Consider the following 17434-nt stretch of genomic DNA (forward strand, 5'->3'; position numbering starts at 1 on the left):
TAAAAGCGTCTACTGTTTATTCGCATATATACATTTAACAACAATTAAACTAATAAAAAACATATATTACACCAACAAACACTAAATAGGAAATAAAAACCCGAAATAAATGAGTGGAAAATGTGACTTCCGCTCGTACGTTCCCCCAGACTTCCGGTTCACTTCCGCGGTTGCACATCGCAGCCAAGCAGCTGCGGTCACTTTTTCCAAGATGAAGATCGTCACCTGGAATATAAACGGGATCCGGACTTTCAGAGGCGGAATCAAACAGGCTCTGGATTCTCTGGACGCAGATATCATCTGTGTGCAGGAGACCAAAGTGACAAGTAGGTGGTTAACCCCGCGCAGAGGCAGCCGCCATGTAACGCACCACACACTCATGTGCATGTGAGGACAGTTATGATAACACAGATCCCCCTCCACTCCTCAGGAGACCTGCTGGATGAGAGGAGCGCCATCGTGGACGGCTACAACTCATATTTCAGCTACAGTCGAGGACGCAGCGGATATTCAGGTTAATTACAGAGTCACGACAAGTTCATTTTAAAGTCATTGAGTCCCTCACAGTAATGTTAAAATGCCCCTGATGTTGTAATGTGTTATGGCAACTGACACAGACGTCAGTGAATAAAGAAAAGACCTAGTAAATTTGCAGTATTGGCACAATTCTTGTTATACTAATACTATTGTTTGGACAAATCGACATCGAAAATGTTCCATTAACTTACTTTATTAATCTCTAAATTAAGATAATCCTTTACATTCTTTAAATTCCTTTTTATCCTTTATTAGTTCCACAATGGAGAAATTTGCAGTGTTACAGCAGCAAGAGTCAAAAATAAGCATCAGCCAGTAATAATAAGTAAGTGTCAAGATAATAATACTTAAGTGTAAGGAAAATATAATATATACAGTGTAAAAACAAGAATAATATGTGCAGTGTGAGAATATATACAGTGAATGGATTGCACATGAATCATTGTATATGCACAGACGCAATGAATATTGCACAGTTAAGAGAGTTAAACCAGAGTTCGTCCATAATGGGTGCGTGTAGTTCTACTGGGAGCAGAACTGGTTGTTCAGTCGACCTGCGATACCTCTCCTTCAGACACTGGATCAGTCTGTTGCTGAAGGAGCTGCCCAGTACTGCGATGGTGTCCTGCAGGGGGTGGGACTGGTTGTTCACCAGAGAAGACAGCCAGCCATCATCCTCCACTGGGTCAAGCTGGCCATCCTGTTTCTGCGTTATTCAAAAATATCAAAATAACATCAGAGTTTTCATTAAAAGACAAATTGTAGTTGGAATTTTTCCAACTGTATTCACTAAGAACAGTCTTCTAAATTAAAAGATTATTATAATGCATGGACACTTATTTATTAGTCAGGTAGAGTGTCCCTGTAACCACTGCTCTACAGTTGCAGCTGTAACATTACTGCACCATGCAAACTAACTCACTTCCCATTCCTGATGTGCACAGGCGTTGCCACTTATTGTAAGGACAGTGCCACTCCCATCGCTGCTGAGGAGGGTCTCACTGGTCTGCTCACCAGCCACGAAGGGGCAGTGGGATGCTACGGTGACCACGCTGAATTTTCAACCGAGGAGCTGCAGCTGTTGGACAATGAAGGACGAGCCATCATCACACAGCACCGAATCATGTAAGAGAGAATAATGTACTTTGAGGTTTCTGTGAGGAGTCTGTGTTTTTTCATAAAAGCAATTACCTATGCAATCCCATCTTGTGTTTATATTTAGGGTTCTCTCATCTTATTTGGAGTATTTACTAGTTTCAAAGGTGAAACAAGACAAATACTTCCAACCATGTATCTTACAAAATAGCAGATTAGTTCCCTTCTTTGTCATTTATCATGTTTAAATAAATATTTGGGGAGTTATAGACTTTTGGTAAAAAAAACCAATACATTTGAAGAGGTCACTTTCAGCCTAGCAAATTTTGAAATGGGAGATTCTATAGTGTTTCTACTTTTTTCTGTCACAGTATATTAGCTGTAGTTGACTATGCTCTTTCTGTTTTAAGCCTTGTTTCTTTCTCCCCAGGTGTCAGGACAAAGTGCAAACTGTTACTGTCATCAACGTGTACTGTCCACGGGCTGATCCTGAAAAGCCGGAGCGAAAACTGTTCAAACTGCAGTTCTACAAGCTGCTTCAGTGTCGGGCTGAAGCTGTACTGAAAGATGGCAGGTGAGTGCTGAGACCTGAAAAGTTGCATGTGTATCCTGCTTCTACCACTTTAGGACTGTTGTTCATTTGAGCTCGAACAAAGCTGTCGATCTTACCATAATTTATGATCAATGACAAATGGGATGTAAACCCCATTTTTGGACAAGTTATCATGAAAATGTTACATTAACTTACTCTATTAATCTCTATTTATCATATTTTTTAAATGTTAAAAGGAACAAACTCAAGTTTTTTCTCTGCTTTTTATTTTTTCAGCCACGTGATTGTTTTAGGAGATGTAAATACATCTCACCGACAGATAGACCACTGTGATCCCTGCGATATTGTAAGTAAAAGTTAGAATGATGTCATATGAATATTTGTTTTTTTTAACCTCGAAATAGTTCAACATTTTGGGGGAAACACTTTCAGTATCTTATAAAGTTTGATGTGAAGATGAACAACTCTCTTGTGACTGTAAATTGATTATCAAACTATATCCAGCAGCTGATTAGCTCAGAATAAATACAGGAAATAGGTGGAGAAACTGACATGAGAGTGGTATCAGTCTGAGCAAGGAAACTAATTAAAGTCTTTCCCAAAATGTCAAACTATCCCTGTAATATAATAAAATGTAAATGTGTGTATGCATATTCATCATAATAAAACTATATGTACTTTGTGTTTGTCCTTACTTAGGAGGATTTTGGTGAAAATCCTGGCAGGAAATGGCTGAATGGTTTCCTGCACGGTGGCAAACAAGAGGAAGACAGGAACGAGGAGGAACTCGATGAAGAATCTGAGGTAACTCCGACAGATCCCGTCCACGGAGGGAAATTTGTGGATACGTTTCGCTATTTCCACCCAACTCGAACAAACGCCTTCACGTGCTGGTCCACACTCACTGGAGCGCGGCAGACAAACTATGGCACCCGCATTGATTATATATTCGCTGATTGCCAGCTCGCCAAGGAGCAGTTTGCGACGGCGGACATCATGCCAGAGGTGGAGGGGTCAGACCACTGCCCTGTGTGGGGGCAACTGAGCTGCCCTCTCTTGCCCAACTCTAAGCCTCCTCCCCTTTGTACTCGCTACCTGCCAGAGTTTGCTGGCAAGCAGCAGAAACTCTCACGCTTCCTTGTTAAGGTTGATCCAAAGTCAGCTCAGTCTGAGCAGAGGGATGTTTTACCTGGATCTCAGGAGGAGGGAGAAAAGATGGAGAATTTAAACCCACTGGGAGCTGGAAATGTCTCTGGTAAAAAGCGGGGATTAACATCAGATTCTGTTGTCCCAAGAGGGAAAAAGACAAAGACAGTAAAGACTAATTCAAAGCCACAAGGCAGCCTCCTTTCCTTTTTCAAACCTAAACCCACAAATGTTGTTCCCCCTGCTGAAGCCCCTTTGAGACAGTGTGAAACACCTCTCAGCCTGGATAACACCTCAACACAAACCTCACAAAAAGAGTCCACAACGAGAGAAAATGTTTCCTCAGTCACAGGCAGAGTTCCTGAAGATACAGATACGGTGAATAATCATTCCCCACAGACATGCACCAGCAGCACCGCAGAGAAATGTAACAAACAGGTGAAGACAAAACATTCAACCACACAACCCACTGTGGGACACTCGGGTGCCAACAAAGGAGCATCATCTGTGTTTTGGAAGTCAGTTCTTCACGGACCACCTCCACCGCCCTCCTGTAAGGTCCACGGGGAACCCTGTGTGCTGCGTACTGTAAAGAAGGAGGGGCCAAACATGGGTAAACAGTTCTTCGTGTGTGCACGTCCTCAGGGCCATGCCTCCAATCAGGAGGCTCGATGTAATTTCTTTGCGTGGGTTGACAAGGGAAAGTAACATATTTAACACAGATCATTTTTTCTGCCGTAGCAGTAAAACCTCTACCACAAATAATTACTGAAAGACTAACCCACAGATGTCTCGTCATTTCATAGCTTTTAATTTCTTGACAGTGTTTTTTTCTGAGCTAAATAATAAAAGAGATTAGTTTTCTACTATTTTGAGTTTGTATTTATTTATTCTCAGAGCTGAAACTATTTAATTATCTCTGCCAAGTAGGTTATACATTTTCACCCGTGTTTGGTTTATATCTGAGCAAGATTATGAAAAAACTACTAAAACGCTTGGGCTTGAATGGAACCGATTGCATTTTGTTGCAGATAAAGGAGTGGATCCAGGGATTCTTTTTTTTCACTTTCTTTAAGATTTACTTAAAGACGAAAACTCAAAAATCCAGGTAGTTTTAATCTCCATCTTGTTAAGATGACTGAGATACAATGAGATCAAAGCAAAGCTGACGGCTGTTTTGACGGCTTGAACAAACACAAAAACTCACCAAATCAGGCCTGGTGAAAATTTAGGGATTCTGGAGTAATTGGAAATTATTAGTGATATATATTTGTGTTATTTCGTGCATGGCTGGGTGTTTCTTTGCTATATTCATTTATAACTTATTCTTCCTTCTCCATTTAGGAGAAGGCTCCTTTGATGATGAGTCTTCCATCTCATCAAAGGAGCCTTCTTCATTTAGGAGAGCTGGATTCAAAGATACACCCACAACGCTTGATCCAGTAGAACATAGTCTAGGTCCTCAGCATCAGAGATTTCCGACTCAGAATCAAGACCAATAATTGAACGAACAGAGCAGTGACGTGTTTATCCTTCCCGCGAAAACGCATGCAACACTGAGCCGTTTCGTCCGGTCCCTGTTCGAACTCCCCCCCCCCCCCGGCCGCATCAGGTCCCAAGATCGCAAGTGCTCGGGCCCGCACAGTGCTGCTCGCAGCCCTAGTTTATAGTGAAGCTTCTCAATTGTGAAGGTTTCCAACCCTTGACTGTTTTATATTATAAATTTGCATGTCTTGGAGATAAGGATGTTGGTTATTGAAACAAGCGATTTGAGAATGTCATCTTGGGCCCTAAGAAATTGTAAGGGACATTTTACACTTTTTCCCGACTTTAAATGACACATGATACTAGACAAATCAGTTGAGTTTCAGATTAGTGATTCGAATGTGCAGCCCTACTTGTGCTCATTGCATGAAACTGCCCCACATCATATACTGTAGCTTCTGATTGTCCAAGATAATCTGCAGTGAGGATTGTGAAATTGTGCCCACTAGATGGAGATGATAGTGAGCTGATGACACAAAGCTGAAGCACAGACAAGTAACTTTCCACAGCATCACATTTTATTGACACAACCAGCTGCACAGCCACAGAATAACCACTGTGACGTAAGCCAGTTGGCGGAGTATTCTAATCTGGAGCTAGTTTTTATTTCTTTGGGTTTATATTACATTTGAAAGACTGTTCGACTATCCCCCCCCTCACTAAAGTACTGGCAGTGTCCAGTTGCAGTATTTTATAAAGTAACAGAGCCCCACACGTGGCCTGACAAGTACGGAGGAAACAGGAGGGGCTTGGTTTCTGACATGGCAGGAAAGATCTTTTTTAACGCACGCAAATGACTACTTCCCTCCTTCCCTCATCTTTCTCAGTCCTTTCACGGTTGCAAAAAACCCAATGACTCTGTAAAAGACGTGTTTTGGACATGAATCAGCTAACAAGCGTTTAAAGTTAACCCTGCTACCTCTGTCAAGACTGAAGACATCCATCTTTCATCCATTAGAGCGGTGAGTACAAGAAGAATCCCTGTGGGGCAGCACTCTGCATCTGTATTTGTGCCACAATACAGTTCCACACTCACACAGTCTTAAATTATTGTTTTACCTTTAATAAGGTACTATACACTCACAGCTCATTTCTTACACTTTAACTATGTGTTCTCATTTGCAGTATGTGCTGTTACTGGCATACTGGCAGAATGCATAGCACAGATGTGGGATTTTATAAATGACTCACTGAAATGGGATATCATCTTGGCTGAAATTTGCTGGCATACCGTTTGGTATAAATATAAAGTGTTTGATGCACGTGTTTCTCCGGATACAAAATGTCTCCTTATGAGCTGTACTGCCACACACGTGTGTTATGTTATACATAAGTTTGTTTAATTGTCCTAGACTTTCATTCAAATCCCTGAAGTAATTTGAGGGCAAATGCAGCAGCCAAATCTCTTTATTCAAATTCATCCCCATCTGGACAGACCTCAAATTGTGAGAGTTTTCTAGAAACCTTCCAAACAGCCTGTGGATGTGATCCTTTGTTTTCCTTTTGTTACAATGAATAAATAATAAACCTTTTTTAAGACATGTAAAAAAGATCTGCCACCAGCGTGTACAGTCCATTATGTGAGATCGTAGAAACAGAGACACGTTTCCAGTAATCAATTGTGTCAGGGTGAGATAACGAAACATGTGGGTGTTTCTCTGGTGAGCAAGCAAAGCCCTTATCTAGTTACGTAGAACTTCATCAACCAACTGAAATGTCACTGAGAAGTGGATGACATTTGAGGTTTGACATCGAAGTCACAGACTGAGCATGTTTTTGTAGTATGCAGGAAGCATGATATGTGGCACAGCATGTCCTTATATGATGTTTAAATATTGAGATGTCTGCTGTTATAAACAATATTTAAACACCCTACTGGACTACAAGGATCTTTTTCATGGGTCACATGTGTTGCATGACATGACCATTTCTACAGCTCAGCTTTGTTTTGGATCAAGCACATGATAACTTGTGAGCACGCACCATGTTTCCACTCCTGAGCACACTCACATGTTGGCAATCTTAAAAAAGCACTTATCTCCTAAGCTAATTACCATCACTGTGACTTCCAGCAGGATGCAAACTGTCAGTGAGTATCCGCCCATGGTGAGGCAAAAGCCCACCTTGGAGGAGACCCATTCTGGGCCTTCTTTCTACTCCCATAGTCTGCAGTGACATGGTAATCAGTCTCCAGCATGATAAGAGTCCATGTAAATTTGCAGAGTTCCTGGGTTTACCTGTAGCCTCGAACTGCAGACTGTCGGGAAACTAGAAGCAATTGATTCCCATTGTTTGGGCTCCGGTGTTGACACCTTCACAGTGCAGACACCTGGTGAGCGGCTCCCTACAGCGTCTTTGTCACTGAAACTACCTGTAACTGTAAAGGGTTAAGTTATGGGTGTTCCCATTTCCCTCTTACTCCCTCCCAGCCTCTAATCCCTCTCACTCTCTCCCCTCTTCACTACCAAGGAGCTTTGAAGAGACTCCCTAAGAGCTAAGCTGCACAAAACTGAGCCAAATTTACACCAGGAATTATTATTTCGATATCCAGAAAAAGGCAGCTGGGCTAAGGGTAAGTTACGCAGTTTTGTGTGTGTGTGTCTTTGGGTTTCATATGTTGAGGAAGGAAAGGGAAGGGCTAACTGTCAATCGTAAGCTGGTCTTGCATCAGACAAGAAACCATGTGGCGTGCAGTGCTAGATAGTAAGGCTGCATTAATCTCCACTATGTTTCACTGAGCGTGTGTTGTTCATTGACAAGATTAGTCTAATGATTGTTTCAGAATAATAGGACATTTTAACTACAGTACATTGAGCACATTGGAAACTGCATCAGGGAAGGTTGTTGGGGTAAAACAAAAAAAAGGCTGTAGAAACTGATGGAAAACACAAGAGTACTTTTGGGGTTTTATTACTTCTTTGTTTCCACTTAGCTATACGCCGTGGCCAATGAATTGTCTAACGTGGAACAAGTTTTCAGTTAATTTGGTTTGTCAAGTTTCTCCAGCTTCTCCAGCTTCCCCACTCCACATTTAAAATGCATAGCAGGCCCTGTTGTAAAACATCTGCCTCCTCCAATGTGAGCGAGTCTTTTTGCGAAACTTAAAGTGGAACACGTTGCTGACATTTAGTCCAAATTCTTTGTGGCTTGAGTGTGTTGGCCACGAGCCGTGGGAAAGTCATTGCGTTTGTAGCTGAAGAAAGTTAGTCCAACCAAACTTGACCTGAGGCCAGTATGCAGGCAAAGGACTACTCTGTATTTAGACTAAATAGCACCATTTACACAGGAGGCCTTTGTTTGACTCTGTGGGTCTCTGCTATCAAGCACAAAGTTGTAGGGATTGTTCAGCGACAAGCGTAGGAAAAGGGGGGAAATTCCAGTTTTGTGTAAAACTCTTTAGGAATGTCACAACGACTGTGTCTTTAGGGGTCAGATGTGAAAATCCTGAGGACACTCAGAAGAAGGGAAGTATCTCATGACCCCTGTGGCAGGAGGGCAGACCTACGCTCATTCCCAGAGCACGTCCATGCCAGCTTTGTGTGGCCCACAGTAGATTAGAGCAACATAAGTCCTCTGACAACATTTGTTACTTTAAGCCCTTAATATCACACAAGCTTTAAACTGACACAGCTAACGTGTCAAATTTCCTCTCGAATTTTTTTTTTGTAATCCAGAATTTTTTTTCTCCTCACATCTGAGTTAGGGAGGAGAACTCCAAATTGAACCCGTGGCAAAGGAGTTCGCCAGAAGAAGAAGAAAACATCATAAATCCAAGATTCATGTTGTCTTTGGCAAGTGGGAGAAATTACAGTGGTGTGTCTCCAGACTTTATAGGCCTGCCATTTTGAAGCTCCAAAGCTTTTTTTTCTGTTTGGCTTTCCTCAAATAGGCTTTGTTTACCTTTAAGTGGCTGAGGAGTTTTAAATACCTTTGCCAGTCGCTTAAATAAATCTATATTTATTGTGCCGGAGACCAGAGCCCGTCCTGAGTGAGTTCTTTAGTTGTTAAGATTTCAGAAAAGGTTTCTTTTTTTCCCCACAAATAATGGAAAGTTTGTCAGATCTGTGCTTTCTAGGTGCGCAGTAGATTTCGATAAGCAACTATTAAGCAAATTCAAAAGTGGTTGTCTCTTTTCTTCCAGAAAATTTTAAAGCGAAATCTTGAGTCAAGCAAACGTGAATCTTTAAAGTCCCTCAAGCAACAACCTCAGTAACAACCAAAACAATGGAGCTTCAGAAGATGAATGGACACAGCAAAGAAGAAGGGTAAGACTCCTAAACAAACCATATAGATCATATCACAGTTAATGTGTCGTGAGATAATAATATATATATATATATATTTTCCTGTTGTATAGGTTTGATGGGCTGGACGTCATGGCTGAACACGAGGAGTTCCTCCCACATAAGACTGGTGCTATGAAAGAAATGCGCTTTACAGATGTGAGTGATTTTTCTCAGTTTGTTGTATTGCTGTACTATGTGTGTCTTTGTGTGTGGCTGTGTGTGTGTGTTTGTGAGCCCAGCGGCTGTATGAAAACCAAATCTACCTTGTTTAAAAGGTAAACAGCCACTTATTGACCCAAACGCAAATATTCATGAAAGATGCAAATACTCATCACATGCACCAGCACCTAACGAGTCTCGTGCTTCCCAGCAGAAAACCGCCAGGAACCAGTCCACACATTAATGGCCGATAATGTAAATAAATGGATTGACATTGACTTTTGATTTAATATTGAGTTTAAAATGTTGATCACCTGAGCATACTGTGCATGTCGTATGTAGTACTCCTTAAATAATAACCACAACACATTCTTTCAAGCCTCAGAAGGTCTTGAAATAGCATAGAATGTTTGAAAATATCTCAAATGGAAGATTTTGGAAGAGCCAGTTAAAATAGGCCGATTGCAGATGCTAAAAATGTAATTATATTCTCGTCTATATAAACACAGTACATGCGCTATGTTTAGGTTTGTCCGTGGAGAAAATACGCAGCCAACACGAGACAAAGCCCTTATATCGGAGTATTTCATGTTCAGTTATCTTGAGATTCCATGAAAAATATCTGACCCTTACTAGGTTTTGTTTGTTTATAGCTCTTTGTGATCCGTGTTCTTTGACACATGGAACAAGCTGATTTAAAGGAGGGAGAATTGTGGTGGGGGGTACTGGGGGGGGGGGGTGTGAGGTGTTAGTAAATGGTTTACGAGGCTCCCAGGTCAGTTAGAGGTAGAGGCACTCCTAACTTTGCAGAATTTTGCTTACGGCCACAGGGACTTCAGGACAAATCCCAGTGGGCTGGTGTACCGTCAAAAATAAATCCATAAAGTTTTAACCAGCCATGTCTGTCTCTTTACTGGCCCTCCGTTGTGCTGAGTGCACGTTACGAGGCTGTGTTCACTGGCCAACTACCACAACTAAGTTACTTCACGTTAAGTTACTTAAAGTTAATCACGGTCACAACTCATGTCCCCGTCTATCAGAAGATGTTTCTTTGCTGTAATCCTTGTGCTGTTGTGGGATTTTGTTTCAGAATTTGATTTTCATCTTCTGTTGTCTTCTCGCTGCAGTTCGAGGGAAAGACTTCATTTGGCATGTCCGTCTTTAATCTCAGTAACGCCATAATGGGCAGTGGAATTCTGGGATTGGCTTTTGCAATGTCCAACACTGGAATCATTCTTTTTTTGTGAGTATGAAGCCAAACACACAAACTATATGTCTGACTGTTTATGTATTTGTCTATCCATGTAGATGCATGCATTTGCCCACTGCATCCTTAAAATACTCTTGTCCAAAGAGGATATTGTAGTATACTATATTCAGCTTCTTCTTATGACTTATATTTAGTATTTGGGTTAAGCTAAATGTGCGCGCTCCTTGAGGTTGCAAGAATAAAGCATGGCTGTTAGATGAGTGTGTTCAACACAGTGAAGATGTGTGCAAGTCATTTTGCCCATGTCTTAATGGCTTCTGTATCCGTTTGATCCTTTATTTTAAGAATATTTCAAGACGTGATAATATTGCATTACATGTTTTGCATAGTTAATTATTTGTTGTGTATGTTTTAATCATTTTGCTGTTACTGGTGTTTCACTTTGAGTTGGATATTTGATTTCAGGTTATAATTAGGATTAGGTCAAGGTTTGTGTTGTTGGATGCAGTCAGTGGAGGGTCCTTATAAGGCTAGAAGCAGGGCCACAGGGGTGTGTCTGTCATCTGTGTGTTTGTGTTAGGACAGGTATGTGTGGTGACAGGGGCCTGAGCTCTGTGCAGGAATATGTTTGTGTGTGCCTGTGTGGCCCGTGGGTGTAAATGTGCGCCTACAACTGCTACTGCGCAAAGCCTGATCTGTCACATTGTACATTAGAGCTCATGCACACGCAGCTTCTCTAAATCAGATTTGAGCTGTTAAATATAGACCTTAGTGAACAGATCCAAGGCACGCCTGCTTGGATCAGACCTGTGCTATGTGGCGGGGGGGGGGGGGGGGGGGGGGGGGTTGGGGAGTCTCTTAAAGCCAAGCCAAACTCTCTTGTGAGGGTGGAAAAGAACAGCGACTAAAGATGATTCCCACTGATTGAATATTAACAGAATTATCTTTTACTATTGTCTTTGTAGATAAAATTAAATCCCCTCTCTCGTGTCTTCACAGAATCCTGTTGCTGTCCATTGCCATTCTGTCTGCGTATTCCATCCATCTCCTGTTGAAAAGTGCTGGAGTTGTCGGTGAGCCAGAGCTACGCTCACTTAGCATATGAGGCCACAGAATAAATTCTGTATTCAAAATTTATCACACACAAATATAATGTTCATGTGCTTTCAGGGATCCGGGCGTATGAACAGCTGGGGAATCGGGCGTTTGGCCCCGTGGGGAAAATAGTGGCTGCGTGCATTATAACAGTACACAACATTGGAGGTACGATGTCTTTTTATAAAATCTTTTTTTTGCTATATTTAAACCTGATGCCATCAGATCAACACACCATAGTAAATTACCAAAATAAACTTGTTTCATTTTCCTTTTAGCAATGTCCAGCTATCTCTTCATCATCAAGTCTGAGCTTCCTCTGGTTATTCAAGCTTTTCTTGAAGCTGAAGTAAACACCGAGTGAGTGTAGTAGGATTACTCTGATTTATGCATATACCTCAGTAGACTCACGTTTTACTTTTTCTGCAGAACTGATTTTGTTTGTTTGTTTGACTGTTTCTTAGAGAGTGGTACATGAATGGAAACTACTTGATCATCATTGTTAGCATTTCCATCATTCTTCCTCTAGCACTCATGAAACAACTTGGTATGTTTTTCATCCTGTCATCACATTTTCTTTAGTTGATTACCTTTATTTTCTCATATTTCACGTCTCTACGACCTGTTTTTTATGCTGTGTTTACTCTCATATTCTGAAATTCAAAGCATCATCTCTTCCAGTGTTTCTCCTGAGTTTGTGACTGAATCATTTTCTAATCCAGGTTACCTGGGCTACACCAGTGGCTTCTCCCTCTCTTGCATGGTGTTTTTCCTCATTTCGGTGAGTCGGCAAAGAGCCAAATAAAGATTCATACAATATCTTCAGCTGTTCCTCTGTTTAACGTTTTATCTCGGATTGCTGTCAATCTCCAGGTTATCTACAAGAAATTCAATATTCCGTGGTCCGCTGGGAGATGCTGATCATCCTAATATGACCTGTTATTGCTGACGACCACGCTCCCATGAATGAGACGAGCGACTTCTCGTGAAGCCAAGATGTTTACCGTAACTCACATGGTTAGTGGAATATCATTTACACATCGCCAAGTGTCGGCTGTATATCTATTTCCCTGGCCGATAAGAGCGCAGTGAAGCGCGTTAGGTCAACAGCTTGTATTTGATTATAGGTAACTATTGGCCTGCATATTACTCACCAACATTTGTTGTTTTCTGCTTTCTAGACCCGCCGTACACAATCCAATCCTGGCCTTCGCTTTTGTCGTCACCCCGAGGTGTTACCGCATCTACACAGAACTGCTGACGATGTAAGTCAGAAAACATCGTATTTCCTTCAAATGTGTTGAAGATGAAAGCTGAGCTAAAAGGTTTTAATTAAAATTCTTTTAATTTTCTTTGCAGTGCCACAAGAAACGTATGCAGGGTGTCGCCAAACATTTCCATCTTGGCCATGTTGTCATGTCCTGCTGACGGCTCTTTTTGTGTTACCTCACTTTTTATGGTAAGAGACTCAAAAGGTCACTCTGTTCTGATGTTGTGATTGGCAAGATTTCTAATGAATGGCCCACTTGTGCCCAGTGCTCATACACATTTCCGATGTTGTGAATGAGGGTCTATGCCAGGTGAGATACTGTATATCAATCCGGTGTGTGCTTCTCTCTGTGTGTGTATTAGGTGTGTGGAGGTCCGGAGCTGCTCCACACCTACATTCACTTGGGCCTCCGGGACGTCCTGATTCTCTGCGTGCGTCTGGCGGTGCTGGTGGCCGTCACGCTCACTGTCCCCGTGGTTCTGTTTCCGGTGAGATATTCATCATATTAGAAAAGAAAGAAGTAATTGTTACTTTACACATTTCATAAAAAAAGAAAGGGTTGACCTCAATAAATATATTTTAATTATAAAATATAGCTTTTATAATTGTATTTACTAAGAATAGATAAATGCAGTATGAAAGCCATTATGGAGGCTTATTAAAATCATTATCATGAAAGTGATGACCCCTAGTGGTTAAAAAATTGTGTATTCATTCTAATAAACCAAATATTTTATTGGCAGATAAGCCTGAGACCAGTTTATGACTTGGGGCTTTTCTTTTTTAAGTAGGTCACTTCCTACCAAGGTTGTCCAAGAACATCCTGAACTCACAGCTGGAACATTACGAGTTCATGAGGCTTCTAATGTCGCCTCTTTACCACATTAGTGGCGCTGCAGAAGGGATCCATGCAAATACACACAGTCTGAGAAAGTAAAAATAGAGTTAGTTTCAAGGTTCTGAAAATAACTCAGTTTCAGAGCAAAACTTCTCAAACCAGCTGTTTCTGTTCCAGCACTGTGTTGAGTGTATGGAGCCTCTTCAGACTTCAGACTCATCTACAGATGCTGAAAGGGACCAGTTTTTAAAATGGCTGGAAAGCATCCAGAATAAAAAAGATTATTAAAAATGCAGCGTCAATCAGCAAACATGCCGTAGTTTTCTCTAACATTATATCCTACACATGTTTACACTCAAACTGAGGCCATGCGTCATCCAGCTGTTGGCAACTGCCTTGTGTTGATGTTGCAAAATGCTGTGAAAACTCCAATAGGAGGTCGGAATACTCCTCACGACATAATTCCATTATTGCTTATTCCGACGCTGACCTTATTCCTGTTAAAGTAATCAGAACATGCTGTTTGCATGGCAGTGCCTTATTCAGATTATTGTCTTAAATCAATTAATATACAGGATCTCAGTGTCCATGTAAAAGGGTTTCTTGAGTTTTTTCCCCCAAAAGACAATACTGTATTTCTGTTTCGAGTGTGAACCGCTGCTGTTGCTCTGTAGACTGAAACTGTCAAGTATGTTGCACTTCTGGTCTTGTACAAACAAATATTTATGCCCTCAAGGGGCGATGGAAAATGCTCGCCAAAATGTCAGCTAGCTGGAAGATGGAGTTACTGTATACGCGTAGCGCCAAATGAACAGTGGCATAACTCTGTTACCTGTGGTGATAAAACCAGATGACCTTTATTTTAAATGATTTTATCAGTCTTAGTACTTGTTATCTTGTTTGTAAACGGAAACATTTTTTCCTTCCATCCTTCTGCAGATCCGCAGGGCTCTGCTCCAGATCTTGTTCCCTGACAAGCCTTTCCACTGGGCCAGACACGCAGGCATCGCATTCTGTCTCATCTTCTTGGTCAACCTGCTTGTTATCTTCGTGCCCTCTATCCGCGACATTTTTGGCATCATCGGTATGTTTACACAGGAAGAAACGCTGTTTAGTCTGGGCTTCAGTGAGGATTTTTTGTATTAACTGCATCATCTGGAAGCTGTGTAATCATTTTCTGTGTGCCGCCTTAACTTCTCTGTTCTCCACCTTCATCTACAGGAGCCACATCTGCCCCCACCCTCATCTTCATCCTACCCGGAATCTTCTATGTCCGGATTGTTCCTGAAGAGCAGGAGCCTTTACTGTCCAGACCTAAGATTCAGGTACAAGTCGATTCCTTCAGCTATATATGAAATTACATTAATCTTCTCTCGTGTAGCGCTTCCTTGGCCTCGATCACCACAAGATCCTAAGCACTGGGTTCTTTTGTTTCTCAACCAGTCCCTGTAATACACCTCGTTCATGATATGTACTGTTTTCAACCTGCATGAAAATAACTTGTAACTGAGTAAATAGCAGTGTTAACCCTTGTGATCCTAGGAAATAATACCTCAGCTTTAAAGCCTGTTCATTAACACCGACAAAGAGGGAATGTATATGAAAATAAATCATTTATTAAACAAACATTTTATTAAATGATTAACTCACCTTCAGGATAACCTCTCTAAGGCAAAACCCAAAACTGCAGGAGGTGTCCTTTAAATATAGATAACAGAAAATGTACGGCACTTTGCCAAAGCTATTCATGTCAAAGATCAGACTTTAACCGGACATATAATAAATGTGCTCGGGTACAAAGTAGCATTAAGCAACAAAAGTTAATTCAAACACAGTCAGTCTCCCTCGAAGCCAGAGGTGCAACCATGCTGTTCCGGTCACGTGGTCCGCTACCTGGTGCCCCCGTGCGGCTCCTGCGTCCGTTTTTTTTTTTTTACGAACTAGCATAGCATTAGCTGAATGCTAACAAGTGGCCACACAGCTCCCACGGTCAAAACAACAAAACACTTCCTAAAAGACACTTTACATTCACCTGTTACACTTGACTTCACTTTTTGTAGCTAGCTTCCACATTAGGAGAAACACACGCTACTTCCCGCGCTGTTTCATCCAATCGCCCGGGCCTGCGCTCTCCTCTAGTCCCGCCCCCCTCTTGACCAATCAAAACCTCGATGTCTCTCCACACTGACCAATCAGAGGCAGATAATACAGGAAGACACCTGAAATGATCCAGATGCTTTCGCCCCACATGTTAGGAGATGAACCCCCAAAACAAACTATAGGGAGGTTACACATCTTAAAGGGACAAACCCTATAGTGTTGCTACTGCATTACTTTATTATTTTACATGTTGTTGACACAGATGTTGTTGTGTTTCCTTACACCTCTGCAGGCTGCATGCTTTGCTGCCCTGGGCTTCATCTTCATGATCATGAGTTTGTCGTTCATCATCACCGACTGGGTGACTGGAGCGTCCAGAAGCGGAGGTGGACACTAGCTGCCACGACCGAACAGCGATACCATGAAAACAATGCAACCAAAGCTCCCTGTCATTAAATTACCCCCTAATCTGCAGAGCTCTACGGTTCGGCTGCACAAGACGAAAGATATGTGAAGGGCCTTCCACCAAAACAACAACAACAACAAAAAAAGAAAAGAGAAATTCAAAAGTGAAGATGGGGCCGACAAAAGGTCCAAAGGACAAAAGGTCCTGTAACGGAGGAGAGAACAAAGATCCATGAGAATACTAAGAAATATGTTCTGACTGATGTGTCACAGGCTGCAGCAAGGATGTGGTTTGGAGGCATCTGTAGAAATGAATAAGCCGGGAACGAAGTAACAGCATAAAGGATAAATGGGAACAGCGTGACTCAAATGGAAATCCCATTTTAGAGAATGGTTGTGTAGAGTGTCCTGGAATAGCTCAGCCACTGCCAAACTCCGTTCCAATCTCAGAGTGTACACAACAGAAATGTGATGAGAGTTTGCTTTTTATAAAAGAAAATTACTGTCAGTGGCGTTTTGTTACATATTAAAGACATTTAAATGTGTCCAAATCTAAAAATGTCTCTCAACGTGACGGATTCAGCTCAACACGACGCGCGAGGGGTTAGTCTGCAGATCACTAACCGTTCCAATCTGTCAAACTCCAAGTTTCACTGACTTGTACATGGAAATGAATTAATGTGTTTTAATATGATCATTTGTTAATATAATTCTGACACTTAAACATGAGGTTATCATCGTCACAGATAAGGCTGACGATCTTTCATACAGTGCAGTTTTGTGGGATTTTGCTGCTAATTCATGAAGGTCAAACGTACAGTTACTGACAATCACACACAGAGAAAGACAAAGAGAGGAGGTTTGCACAATATCAAGTTTATATATGTCGCTGAAGACATCATAGCTGCAAACCAAAGACTTTATTTATTGTGTCATATTGAGATGGGTTTCAACACACTATTTAAAAAAAACAAAATCTTGTTCGGCAAAGTCCAGTTATTGAATAAACGAATAAAAGTCCGGGTTTAGAAATGCTGTTTTTCTTTCAGCACGCCCAGAAAGTGTTCAGCACGGTGAATAGTGACCTATGGATTTAAGTTAAAAATGAAAGAACCTTTTTTTTTTTTTTTAAATTTGCCATTCAGCCTGTACATTTTTAAATTAATTTGAATGTTGTTATCTGTCAATAAAATAT

The 17434-nt window shown here is 41.4% G+C and overlaps 1 protein-coding gene and 1 pseudogene across 1 annotated transcript; both read left to right on the forward strand.

Annotated features, from left to right (window-relative positions):
- The first annotated feature begins 140 nt into the window (after positions 1-140).
- apex2 (APEX nuclease (apurinic/apyrimidinic endonuclease) 2) lies at positions 141-4197 on the forward strand. Its single transcript, XM_034591929.1, has 6 exons — positions 141-326; positions 431-514; positions 1482-1662; positions 2063-2206; positions 2462-2531; positions 2885-4197. The coding sequence occupies exons 1-6, from the start codon at positions 212-214 to the stop codon at positions 4037-4039; spliced, it is 1749 nt and encodes a 582-aa protein (XP_034447820.1). The 5' UTR covers positions 141-211; the 3' UTR covers positions 4040-4197.
- Positions 4198-7339: 3142 nt separating this feature from the next.
- Positions 7340-17247, forward strand: LOC117765032 (annotated as a pseudogene).
- Positions 17248-17434: the final 187 nt, after the last annotated feature.

The sequence above is a fragment of the Hippoglossus hippoglossus genome, chromosome 7 (assembly GCF_009819705.1).
Source record: "Hippoglossus hippoglossus isolate fHipHip1 chromosome 7, fHipHip1.pri, whole genome shotgun sequence".
NCBI lineage: Eukaryota > Metazoa > Chordata > Actinopteri > Pleuronectiformes > Pleuronectidae > Hippoglossus > Hippoglossus hippoglossus.